Source organism: Tachypleus tridentatus, chromosome 9, assembly GCF_004210375.1.
Source record: "Tachypleus tridentatus isolate NWPU-2018 chromosome 9, ASM421037v1, whole genome shotgun sequence".
In the NCBI taxonomy this organism is placed as follows: Eukaryota; Metazoa; Arthropoda; class Merostomata; order Xiphosura; family Limulidae; genus Tachypleus; species Tachypleus tridentatus.
The window spans coordinates 99,093,072-99,106,788 of NC_134833.1; the positions used below are offsets into that span (position 1 = coordinate 99,093,072).

Below are 13,717 nucleotides of genomic sequence, written 5' to 3' on the forward strand. Positions count from 1 at the left end.
GGTGTACAAATAATTCAAATTTTGACTCATCTGTCCAAAGAACATTATTCCAGAAGTCCTGGTCTTTGTCTACATTCTCTCTGGCAAACTTCAGTCTGGTCTTGATGTTTCTCTTAGAGAGCAAAGGTTTCCTCCTTGCACACCTCACATGCAAGTTAAACTTTTGCAGTCTCTTTCTGATTGTAGAGGCATGCACTTTCACATCAACAGTAGCCAGAGCCTGCTGTAGGTCCCGTGATGACATGTTAGGGTGTTTGAAGACCTCTTTTAGCATCTTGCGGTATGCTCTTGGGGTGAACTTGCATGGATGACCAGACCTGGGCATGTTGGCAGTTGTTTTGAAAGCCCTCCACTTGTTGACTATTTTCCGGACAGTGGAATGGCTGATTTCAGAATCCTTTGGGATCTTTTTAAATCCTTTACCAGACTCATAAGCTGCTACAAATTTCTTTCTGAAGGCCTCAGACAGCTCTTTTGCTCTCACCATGGTGCTCATTCTTACTTCAACAGTCAGGAGCACACAAAACTAAATGTCTGAGGTTTAAATAGGCCAAACCTCATTCAAAATGCTGAGTAACGATCTTCTAATCACGTACACCTGGTGTGATACACCTGTGTATGTGTTGAGCCATTTTAAGTGGGAATAAGTGTGGGGGTGTCCTAACTTTTTCCTCAGTTAGAATATGCATTTTTGTAGAATTACATTTACAGAAGATCTTGAAAAGTCTTTTCTTCAGTTTTAATTGTTTAATTATATTCCTATAATCTCTCAGTATTGTTAAAATTGAGATTAAATATCTACATATTCAAAAATGTTACAAAAATACACAGGCTTTCAGTGGGTGTCCTAACTTTTTCACATGACTGTATAATCCATGATGACAACTGTGTGCCAATTTCAAAATAACCATTGTTAGTTTATAGTGTAAAATGAGCTCTTTCTTGTCATTACACACATATGTATGCAATATTTACTTCTAGGCTATAAAGTTCAAGTGTTTGAAGAAAATACTTGATCACACACCAAGCTTGATCCAGACTTGAGAAGGAAGGAGAGTCTGAGAATAAAATCAACCTGTCTCTGTAGTAAAGAATATGTGTAAGAATGGTAATGAATTATTTTATATTGTAGCTTGCCAATATCAGAAATTGGGTCTATAATTCATACAAAACTATGGACATTGTAGTGTGTCACAAAATATAATCTGACACATAAACATCAATATTTAGCTTATTTTAATATTTACTTTCAATGTAAGAAATTAACTGATGTATAATATCAAATTTTGAATTAAAATCTACAATTTGATACAAAGTTTATTGAAATACATTCATAAAATAGTAGTTCCATAAAATTTTAAATGCAAGTCTTCAAACATGATGGCATGCTCTCTGACCCCTAGATACCCATAACGATATGGTTAAATGCTTTTCTGCACGTCACTGTGTTATATTCAATTTGAGTAAATACATTTACTATTAATGTATGTGAATGAAATTACTATTATAATGTATCTTATGATTTGGAGTTTTATTTTATTCAATTTTAAGTCCTTTATTTTAAAATAGACCTTCAAAAACTATTTAAAACTTCCTGTGTATTATCACTTGATCAACAAGCTGTGAAAGTTTTCTATTTTGGCTCTTTGAATCTTCAGTACTACAGTGGTAGTTGAGTAAAGGTGCATCTAGACAATAAAATGCTTACACAACCTTTTGTCTTGTTCAATTAAAAGTTCTCTGAATGTATACAGTTGAAACAAGCAATACATTTTTTCAGCCTCCAACAGGTTCTATGCCAACCTTCAACAGACTTATTTGAGCTTTATAGCCTAGAAGTAAATGTTACATAAATGTGTGTATAATAACTAGAAAGAGCTCATTTTACACTATAACCTAACAATGGTTGTTCTGAAATTGGTACACAGTTGTCGTCATGGATTATATGTAACTGACTGTAGTATTATTGGCTGCTTGATCAACTATATCACTTACAGTTGTTTCCTTAATATGCTATAGTTAGAGAAATAGTTTAAATTTAGGCCTTACTATTACATTTTAGGAAATTACAGATTATTTGTTTTAAAAGGCATAAATAAAAGGTTTGCACATTTTTCAAATATATATCATACTTTGTATCTCTTCTCAAGGCTTACAATATTACACTCTGAATGAAAATTTTGCTGAATTGTTGAGTATGTCTCCAAAAGAAACTGTAAAATGCCCTAAGCACTGTTCACTTGGGTTGAGATGTATAATAAGTGATAAAGGACAAGTCAGGAAAATAAAACATTAATAATTATTATATGTAAAAAAGAATAGGCCTCAAATTATGAATTTAAAAAAAGAAATCCTTTGAAGATGTTCTAAAAACTAAAAGATATGTATTTTTTATTTCCTAATTTTAATTATTTCATTTCATAGTTTGTTGGTGATAACAACTAGAGTTAGTGATACGATAAAGAATGAAATACATACATTTACCTTAAAATCTTTAGATATCTCTAACAGGTTCTAGAGATTATGTAAATGAAATATGAAAACTATAAGACAAAGAAAAGTATTCTTATACATAAAATGAAAATCACTTTGCACTTGATTTCTTAACATTTTGAATGCAAGTAACTGGAATAGAGAATTAAGTATATTTAGTAAAAACAATTATAATAATGTCATTCACGTACAAGATATTTATGATTTTTAATAAAATCTTACCAGTTTTTGAGAGGATATATTAAATCTTAGAGTTACCATATGTATTGTTTTACAAGTAAAATTTGTGATTCTATTTCGGTAAATTGCACTAGTCTGCTGTGAAAGGTTTAAGAGAAAGATGGTACAGAGAACAACAACCAAAGGTTTGAATGAAGACCATTAAACATAGTTTCCATTTCTAAAGTGAGATTGGATGAGATGGACAACTAATTAGAAGAGGTCCATAATAACTAGAGAAAGAAAAACAGAATGGCAAGACCAAAGACAAAAGGTTGTTGACTAGAATGCTTTCTAACTGGTGATCATAAAAATGGATAGGTGGGCTTTGAAAAGACAAGTAAAATATAAAATAAGGAAGAGTCAGAAGAAATGGCAAATGGATTAACATCCATAAACCATCTGGTTGTGGTGAAAAACTGTATGGTAGGATAAGCAACAAGAATAAGAAGGAAATCAGATAACCTGCAAGAAAAATCTGCCTATCTAACAAGGGACCAGACAAAAACCACATGTGAAGATGAAGGTGTGGAAAACTAAGGTGAGAGATGGATGCCTGAGGATAATGTAACAAGGGCTTCAAGATGGAATAGATAAAGACTCAAGAACTGAAGGATCAGAAACTATGATTACATTAGCCATAAAGGAAAAATGAGAAAAATATGATGAGAGGTGCTGTGAATTAAGGACATTAGGCAGTTTAAAACATAGTACTTTTGTATTTATATTTATAGTGCAATAGTAATATATGTTAAAAATTATGGACAAATCAATTTTCACTAAGTTGCTTCTGCCATGATCATGCGAGCTCTCAAAGTTTGTACAACAGCCAGCCTTTGTGATCATTTGGTAAAAAAAATTTAGTCAGAGGCAAGTGATGTTACTCAAGGTAAACAAAGCCAGTCACAGTCAGATTCCTCTCTGTGGTGCATGTAAAACTGTTGGTTTATTTATGTACAAACAATTCATTTTATTTTCATCTGGGCATATTTCATTTGACAGATGTTGTGAATATAGTTATTCCCAAGTAAACAAGTATGTTTTTTGCATGTGTTGTTTATGGATGTGGGAATATTGTCAAGGAAAGGGAGACATCTCAGAATAAGTTACCACCTAGGTCAGACAGAAAACAGTACATTACATAATCAAATTTCATACCAAACATCTTGTGACAAATAGAGTTTGACCAAAAGCTGTCATGTATGAAGTGAGCACTTTTTGGAATCAGACTTCAAAAATAAACTAAAATTTGATATGGGACTTGCAAAATGCTGGTGCTAAAGAAAGATACAGTGGCCAGTGTATATTCAAAGTTCAAGGGAAACCCATCAAGTGCAGTGAGCAAAAGCTAAGCTTATGCAAAGGACACATTACAATCCTACTTACTGACTGATATTAGCAATGATAATCATGTCTGATCATCTGTTTGATAATGAGAGGCACACAGGGTAAGCTCAAGCTTTATCTAATGTTTTAAGTGCAATATAGAATTGTCAGTAAACATTCAGGTTTTACAAATACACTAGTAGATCTCTTAAAATGTAAAATGTTTATGAAATTTCACCTTCAGGTATTATTTAGCAAAAAAAGGGTATGGACAAACAATTGCCTGCTTTATTTATCTATTTTTCATGTTTATAACACTTTTTTGTGAACTTTCATTGGAGATGTCAATATGCAACATAAAAAATGCTAGAGCTACAACACTGTGTAGAGAAATGTGATCCCAGCTGTGTTTGCCTTCCAGTTCTCATGTATATTTAGCTGTATGCATACAAATCAAAGCATGCACAGAATACAGTATCCGAAGTCCATCATCTGATATTAGATCTACATCTAGATATAAATATTTCACTTGAAAAACATATACTGACTTAAATTTGCTAATAGATTTACTGTATTATTGCCCACATGACTATACTGATGGCTATTTTGTCCCATTTTCATGACCTTAGCAGTGTACACCACTCTTTTATAACATTGTAGCATATAACTATTGAAATAATTCTATACCAAAAAAAAAATCAGACAACTGCCAGTCCTCTTCAGCTGACATGCCAATATTAGACACATTATAATCTCCCAGTCCAAATTCAAACACATACATTGTGAATGACACTTTATATCTATCTTCTTGTTCATCTGCTTCCACCATTTTTATTTACCTTGTGTGACATAGGTTTGGCTACCCAGGTTCACCATGTGGCTTTTACACTAGTTTTTCTTAAATAATTCTCAGGACACTGAACACCAAGAAGGGGCCATAGGACAAAAAAAACCACCAAAAACTATTGCATGAAGGAAAAATGCCAATGGAATTCCTCAAGATAAAAATGAGGGAGCCTAACTTAAGAAAATAAGGCATCCTGATGAAACAACTCCTAGAGAAAAAAGTTGATAAGCAAAATAGGCAACAGATAAAAATGTAAATGGGACAGCATGAAGAACTTCCCCAGTAAAGCTTTTGGAGTTGCAATGAAAAGTCTCAAATAAAAAGGGTAAAAGCATTAAATTTGGAGCAGAAAATTCCCAAGCACGGGTGGGGGGAGAAGAGATTCAAAGATAAGAGCACTAGAAAATAACAATTCTAACCACAAAACACAGAGAAAATGTCTTAAGTTTGGGAAGGATGTGGCAACTGAGAGTCAGCACAAAATAAAATATAAATCTGAAATAATGCAACTACTGATAATCATGACAAATAACTTGAATAAAATAAATAACACATGTCTGAGTTTTCAGAAATGTGAAGGATAAAAGTAGGTGTTACCTGATCATTGCCATACAGAAGCAAATGGAGGTTGTGTGAAGAGCTGGTCAAAGAAACGCAAAGCAAAATATCATGGAAAGTTTTAATATTACTATTACTTTAATTTTTTTTCCTGTAGGTCTGATATGTCTATGCTACTTAGGGCTCCTACTAGCTCAACAAGAGCACAGAAGATACCTCTTGAAGAAGTCATATTATAGACTCTGGAAGAATGTGCTCCAAGCTATTACAGTTTTGTTATGAAAAAGAGCCAAAGTATCATAAGTAAAGATAATAATTTATATCAGAAGCTATAACTGAAATTACTTTAAAATGTTGTATCCTCCTCTTTCAAAACCAAGAAAATGAAGTTAAAGATAATGCTTCAAATTCTAATAAAAAGTAAAAATTAATAAATTCAAAACTGTGTAATTCTTTATGAAAAACGAATGTAACTGAACATTGTACTGCTAAAAAAAGAATGAGCTACCAGTACTCTCTAGATTAGTATTACACATGGAGTTTAATGTTGATTGCATCACAAAATGGCACCACAGTACACGTTATTATGTGTAGGGGAGAAATATTCATGCAAAGGCTTGGCACATACTCAAAAAGATTTGGCAGTTCCATAAAGTGTTAATTCACTGTTCTGTGAAGGTGAATAATGTTGCTGAAAATAGAATACATGCAAAAGCGGAATACAATATTAAATATATATCAAAATAACCAAAATAAATGTAGAAATAGAATGAACCCTACAATGTAAAATGTCAAACTTTCTAGAATTCTCATATGCTATGCATTTTCAACTTCACAAAAATTGATTAACACCAACTACACATTCTTTTAGGACTTGATGAGCAATACTAGATACATTCCTAAGCTTCACTGATGTTTTTATATACAAGTAAAAACCACTTAGTGGTGGATCCTTTGCACAGCATAGACCCATGAACTTTAATTTCAGTTATAATAGTCTTAAAGTAAAATAAATTTAGCATTTTGATAGAATGCAATATCATGTTATTATAGTAATGTTAATACTGTAATTAACAGAGATAAGAATGAACAATAATGAAATAACCATATATATATTACCATTACAACATACGATGACAGCCTAACAGTCATACAATAATAAGTGTATTATTTCACCTAACATGTTCATTTCTATAATTAGTACTTATGTGTTCAGAACCATATTTTAAAGTTACAAGCCCATAAAACAAACATATTTTGAGTAGTCCTTCCAATTCTTTTGCAGCTACACTTAATTCTTATCACAAAATATGTGAAAAATGTTGGTATTGCACTTTAGGATATTTTTATAATGTCTATAATAAATATTTTATTTCTCAGGCTTGTGACTGTGCCTTTAACATGATTATTAAGAAGTTAATATACCACCTTTATCATACAACTGTTGTTTACATAGTTTATACTCAAAAAGGTAATATTTATCTGTTATATTTAGTTGAACTTTTACAGATTTATAAAGTGTGACTCCTAACAACTATCTATACATGCTTTGTTTTCAGTGACTTTCTAGAAAGGTTTAGTCACCTTATTTAACTACAAAATACCATAATACAGAAAACTTTAAATAAATCTATAGCAGAACTAAAATCAGATGTTAACAGTAAATATTATTTGTCTACACTTTAATTTCAACAGATTAGAAAGTTCACACATACTTTCTGCTGCCTTAGTTCCCAGGCAGCAAAACCTGCTGCTGGACTGACTTGAGCTTGTTTAATTTTGTTTCTAGAAGGTAAAGAAAAAAACTAAGCTCCTGTAGTAAAATACAATGTTACAACCTAAACGCTTTGATTTAAAAGTTTAAGAAAACATGTTATTAAAGTCAGTTTTATATGGTAAAAATGAAAAAATAATTGAAAGAAGACTTGTCAGTATGCCAATTTCAACATATCTTTGTTAAGGTTAATTTACAGATTTTCCTTTCTTTGAAATTTACTTTCCAAATTTTTTCTTTTCAATTTCAAATATAAACAAGTACATATAGACACATTCCTGAGATCATATTTAATTTTATAAAATGTCACCTAAATTACACAAAATCTTTAAATATTTAGTTTACGACTAAGCCTGTCATAATTTTTTTTTCCTAAATTATTAACATTTTAATGTATTGACCCTCATATTAAACTTCAAAAATATTTTATTGATAAAATATGTGTATTAAGACTATTGTATTTAGTTGTGAAGCTAACCTAACAATTTGGATATAAATGTGTTAAACAAAACAAATAACCATCAATTTGCAAACAATACAGTAAGTAAAAGGCTTACGGTTTTCACAAAAAACAAAACACCACAACTAATGAAGCAAAGCAGAACAACTGGTTAACACTACACCTACATATAAAGAAATTTAATTCACATTTGCAAAAATTTCAAAAATTCTATAAAGAATCATTACATAAAGTGCAAGTATCATACTTATTACGTTTTATAACATTTTTATTAGAATATCTAGTGGGGACTTACACACTTGATCTTTGTCTAACTTCCTTTTAAAACTAAAATGATCAATCATTAAAATACACCATTTCTAAGACAACTTTTTTCTATGCTGTCTCAGTCTTACTCTTATTAAAAAAATTGTTGGAACAAGACACTTTGACCTTTCATTATAATAAAAAAACAACCACACATAATCCCATATTATAATTTAACCTGTTTTCCAGTTCTTTCGAAGCATTAGTGTAGTGAGCATGGTATGTTGTGCTCTGACACATTCTTGCCCAGCATTTTCTTTTAGTTCCTTCACCATCTTGATGGCCTGTGGTGACAAATTGGGATTCTGGTTTCATTTCACTGGAATTGTTGTCTACATTACTGACCTCTTCTGTTTTGCAATAGAGTCCAAGTTCTCTTGCAATCTGCCTAGCTTTTTTCATTGTGTGCTTTGCTGACTGCCTATGTTTGAGACTATAAATTGCAGGTTCTGAGGCTGTATGAGGTCTTCTTACAGTTAGAACATTATCTGCTGAGTCAGATGACTGAAAAGTATCTAACAATCTTGGTCTGTCTGTATAGCTACTTTGACTTCTAGTAACTGCATCATCATTAACTACAAGATCATAAGCTGAATAATAATTTGACATTTTTGAATTACTTCTACGTTGTTGAAGACTCGTATTTTGACTTGTGGATGGTCGATCCAAAATATCTTGATCAATCTCAGGACGATTCCTTTGGTTAGTGGAATACGGGAAGTCCAGTTGTTCTTGATATCCATGATAACGGCTAAATCTTTTTAAATCTGCACTTCCTTGGTCAGATTGTTTGATATCAGATAATTGAGGACTTTGACCAGCAAAGTAATTCCATTTTTTCCATGCTCCTGAATATCCTATAGGTTGGCCCTTCCAATGTGAGTCATTATATACATTTCTAGAAGGTCCTAGCTCATATAAATTCTGTGGCTGAATCAGAATTTCAGGATCTCCATTTATGTTACAATCCCTTGCAGAAGGATTTTCCATATTTACCGGAAATTCAGAGTTTCTTAATCCGTGTCTAATATCAGATGGTCTTTCATAACTTGATTCAAGTGGTCTTCTTGAGTTAACAGAAAAATCTATGTTTGGTCTTCTGGAAAACCTTTCAACACAATATCTTGAATTACTATGATCAAATGGATGAATGTTTTTATACTCATCACATTCATATGCATGGTTATCAAAGTTTTGAAAATTTCTATGAGCCATTTTGTTTTGTTTTGAAGAAATCTTCCAATTTAGTAATATGTTCTTTTGTTAAAACAGAGCAAGAGAGCTAAAAAAAATACTGTCTAACTCACTGGTTTAATGATAAAGACTGCATGCGATTGTGTAATCCAAAGTTCAAGTATATTTGGAAGATAGTTGCTATGGCAATAATGTATTTGTCGTAGTTACAGCTAAACTTTGTAACAGCTTATAAATTATAGGATAACAAAAGCAGTAAATGTTTAATGTTCACAAGAAATCTGAAATTTGTAACTACTTTCTACAACCTTAATTTTTCAATTAAATAACATAATACAAAGAACTATAGATGTGCATGAAACATTGAAAGGTCTAAATAAGCCCAGTAATTCTGTTTGCACAGATTTTAAAAACATGGTACTGTCAAAAATATGTAGTCACATCAGTATCTCAATTTGATTACATCAGATAATCCAGTTTTATTGTCTGAAGTTTTTAACATGAACAAAAATTAAAATACAGTATCAAAATCCTACATATCATGAAGCTTTATGTGGGAGAAGCAATTTTCATTAAGAAAAAACATTCTTCATTGAATTTTCATTTTAAATAAATTTTTTCTTAGTTGCCTGATAATATATATATATATGTAAAATGTATGCTTACATGAAACTGTTTTACTGTATTTTTTGTGTTTTGAAACATATTTGTATCATAACATGAATTACCCAATACAAAGAGCTGTGTGGCTTACAATTTTTCAGGTTGATCAACAATATAATTTTTGTGTGTATTATGTTATTCATTAATTACGCATATAGCCTAGAATAACTGCCAACTATGTTGAAGAAACATAACAGACACAATAAATATTTCATATAAATATATATGTATAATTTAAGGAAAGTGAATGATCTGTTGATCAATCACAGCACTTCTGTTGAACTTAAGTGCTGTGCCCAGATGTCAATGAAGTTGAAGACAGCAATAAGCTGATGAAACTTTTTCATGTTCTTACCAATCATACCATTAATCATGATGGCACATGCAGATTGGCCATAAATGCATTGGCCAGCCATAAATGTCAAAACCTAAGTCTACAGGCCAATATCAATGAGGTGTAGGACAGTTACTGATTTCCCAATTACCACAAAAATTACTACTCCAACACTATTTAAAAGTTAATAGGTGTTTATTTTTATTTTATTTCAAAAGACATAACAATAGTTCATAAAGGTGATCTACACTTTTTTTTTTCCTTTACAATTCTAGAATCTAATAAAATCAACCACAATCTTTTCTTGTAAGATTATGGTAATTTAATCAAAAAACATTATTGGTGTGAAAAATAGGTGCAGCTAGAAAAGGATTGAGCAAGTGATTAAAAGGAATGAAATCAAAATTTGTGGTCAAACTAATAGCTACACTTACAACATTGATAATAATTTTACAACAAGTATTTATTCACATAATCAGCTTCATTATTAGATTATATAGTACTTTATCATCTAGCATCCATACAATTACATTTTTGGAAATACAAAAGCCTATGATTATATTAGTACACTGATTTGTATTTAATACACAGAATAGATGGAATAAAAGTCAAACTGAGAAATAACAATTTTAAGTCATACATGCCACACAAATCTTCCCCTTTCTCCACATCTTAGATGAAAGAATTGCTCACTTCATTGAACAATTAATAGTTATTGCATATGTATATTTAAGACATCTTAAATTTTTATGCAAGTATTCTACATGTAGTTTCTTAGTGCTCTTACAAATATGATGTGGAAAGGTTGTAAACTTGTGCTAATCCACTAGGTAATAAACCATAGTGATTGTTCTGTAAGAATCATACTCATTTATGTTTTTGTGTCATGTTCACGTAGAGCTAAGTTGGGCTCATTTCAAAGGATAGTGTAACGACTCACACAAGTTATCACACTTCTCTCTCTCTCTTGGATATATATAGGAATTAATAACTGAAGTGGGTAACTTGGTCTTGCTCAGTACTGTATTAGGATGTCTGTCTGACTTGAAAGTGTAGCATTATTATCATTCCAAATGCCACACAATTAATAAAGAAAATGGTAAATTTGAAACAAATCCAAATGTATATATATTTATTTATGAATAAAGATGCTTATTCTATCCTACCATTTTTGTTTGCTTTTTCTTTGTTGTTCATGTTCAATTTATTCTTGACAAAATACTTCTTGAGTGTACTACTTATTGCAGATTAGTTGTATCTTGTGTGTAGGAAACTGTTATTCATTGGTCAAAACTTCAGTACAGTTTAAGGCTGATGCATTGATGGAACACTGAATGGCCTCTTTGAAATACCTGAAGAGGTTCACATGGATTAGAAAGCTAATTTCAACAGTTAAGTGTTCTTTGAGATGTGTAGTATTAAGTGTGGTGAAGCTGTATACTTAGCCATACCACATAGTCATTTGGTTTAATGTATCAAGTGATAAGGGATACACCTTACAAAATGGATGCTTATGAAGTTATGATGCTTATTTAAAATACACCTATGCTTGTTTCATCAAGAACTGATTGAACTGGATGATACTTTACTGCTATTTTAACAAAAGTAAATTCTACTGACAGAAAAGTCACAACTCAGCTGTGATTAAATGTAATAGAAGTTGTATTACTATCATTAGCAGAATTTTTTAGATGTGTTGTTTTGATTCTCACTAACCACGCTCTTTTCAGAACTATATGTATTTTTTTGAAGTGCTTTATATTTCATGATTAGTCTTAATTTCATGTGAAACCACAATTTTTTTATGACTGGATATGAAATAATCTTAAAAATGTTATTAACTTTGTTGATGATGGTTAAAGTCTAAAATATCCAATGAGAAGTTCTAGTATATTGAAGATTTTGGTTTTTATTCCCTTAATTAGTTGTGTTTCAGTGTGGATTTTTTCAGCAATAACTGTATTACATCATACGTATTGTTTCTGATGCAATATTAAATTTCTTGGAATACTTGGTAAGTAAGAATAATTTTAAGTTTAATCACTCATCAGTGGCCTGTATAAAACATCCACAATAAGAAATTAAGCAAGGTGTATAATAGATTATTTTATAAATAGGGATAAACTGTTAGACTTTAAATAGCATACATGATTTATCATAAAACATTTAATTAGAAATAATGGTTAAGCAGTAAACTGTCAAATTACAGTTAACTGAGATGATGATTTACACATTCTATGGTAATTATGTAACCACAATATGATTTGTCAGAAGTGTAATGCATCCATGGCAGTTCTTATATTGCAAAAAAATATTTATATTTACGTATGTAAACATTATATCAATATGTGTTCATTAGTAAGAAGTAATTCAATAATTAACTCTGTAGTGGTTAGTAAAAAGGCTGTTTATTTCGAGGCACAAATAATTATTGTTTAGCGTATACTTTTAGTTATAGTAGAGGTAGTAAAATGCTTCATAGACAAATCACAAGATAAATACAAAAAGAAATATTACTCACTTCTTCGGCCTTTTGTTCACATATAAAAACAAATAAATAAACATCTAAATATGATGGGGTTTAGGAGTAAATTTTCAAGGATAGTGAACATCAGATTGTATGTTTCTCTTCCCCCACCCCACCCCAATGTTCACATATAAAAACAAATAAATAAACATCTAAATATGATGGGGTTTAGGAGTAAATTTTCAAGGATAGTGAACATCAGATTGTATGTTTCTCTTCCCCCACCCCACCCCAATAACTCTGGAGGCTGTATACACATGTAATCAGGTACCAAGTGGAGCTCAATCATTACACTAAAGCCTCTGTAAATCACATGGAGACCTTTCAACCCTGCATCCTGAGTTGAATAATTAGTACTTTTAAACCCAAGAGCAGAAATATTTTTTTTCCAGGTAGAAAAAAAGCTTCATACTTAAAAACAACCAACATAATATTTGAATTGAAATTAACTACATATAGATATAATTCCAGGAATACTGGTTTGACCACTAGTTTGTTAAAAACATGCATAAAGAAATATGCAAGTTTAATTTAGTAATTAATAATAAATCAAAATATATATATATATATATTATTACATGCTAGAAAAATGTGTTGTCATAAATCACAGAATCTTTAAAATTTTCATTACAGATGATGATGAATAGTTTGTGTATAAAAGAAACATTGTTGATTAACACATTAAAAACCAGAGCTGAAGTAAGATTGGTTTAGCAACAATACCATCTCTAAGAATGAAAGAATTGTTTGAGTAGATAACAATATTGAAAATTATTCAACAATATCATCTTCACTTAAAAAAAGTGATAAAAATACAACAGATATAAAAGGTAAGTGAATAAAGAATCTGCTTCCTGTTCTTAAATCATAAATATATTTTTCCCATTGATGACAAATAATTCCTGTATTGTAAATCTCTTCAAAATTCAAATAACAATTTACACTAAAATTTCTTATTCAGAAAGGAAGGATATTATTTTGTCTCATTTTATAATTATCATATCCACCTTTTGAAA

The 13,717-nt window shown here is 30.8% G+C and overlaps 1 protein-coding gene across 9 annotated transcripts in view; it reads right to left on the bottom strand.

Moving 5' to 3' along the window:
* The window catches only part of LOC143225856 (transmembrane channel-like protein 7), a 75,095-nt gene that overhangs the window by 34,706 nt on the left and 26,672 nt on the right, over positions 1 to 13,717 (bottom strand). For 6 of the 9 annotated variants that reach the window (XM_076455997.1, XM_076455996.1, XM_076455993.1 and 3 more), the window contains exon 4: positions 7,159 to 7,228. In XM_076455997.1, coding sequence (XP_076312112.1) covers positions 7,159 to 7,228 — 70 coding nt within the window. Of the gene's footprint in view, positions 1 to 7,158; positions 7,229 to 8,161; positions 9,308 to 13,717 lie in introns of those variants that run through there. The other 3 variants (XM_076455992.1, XM_076455991.1, XR_013014110.1) reach the window with 2 other exon arrangements.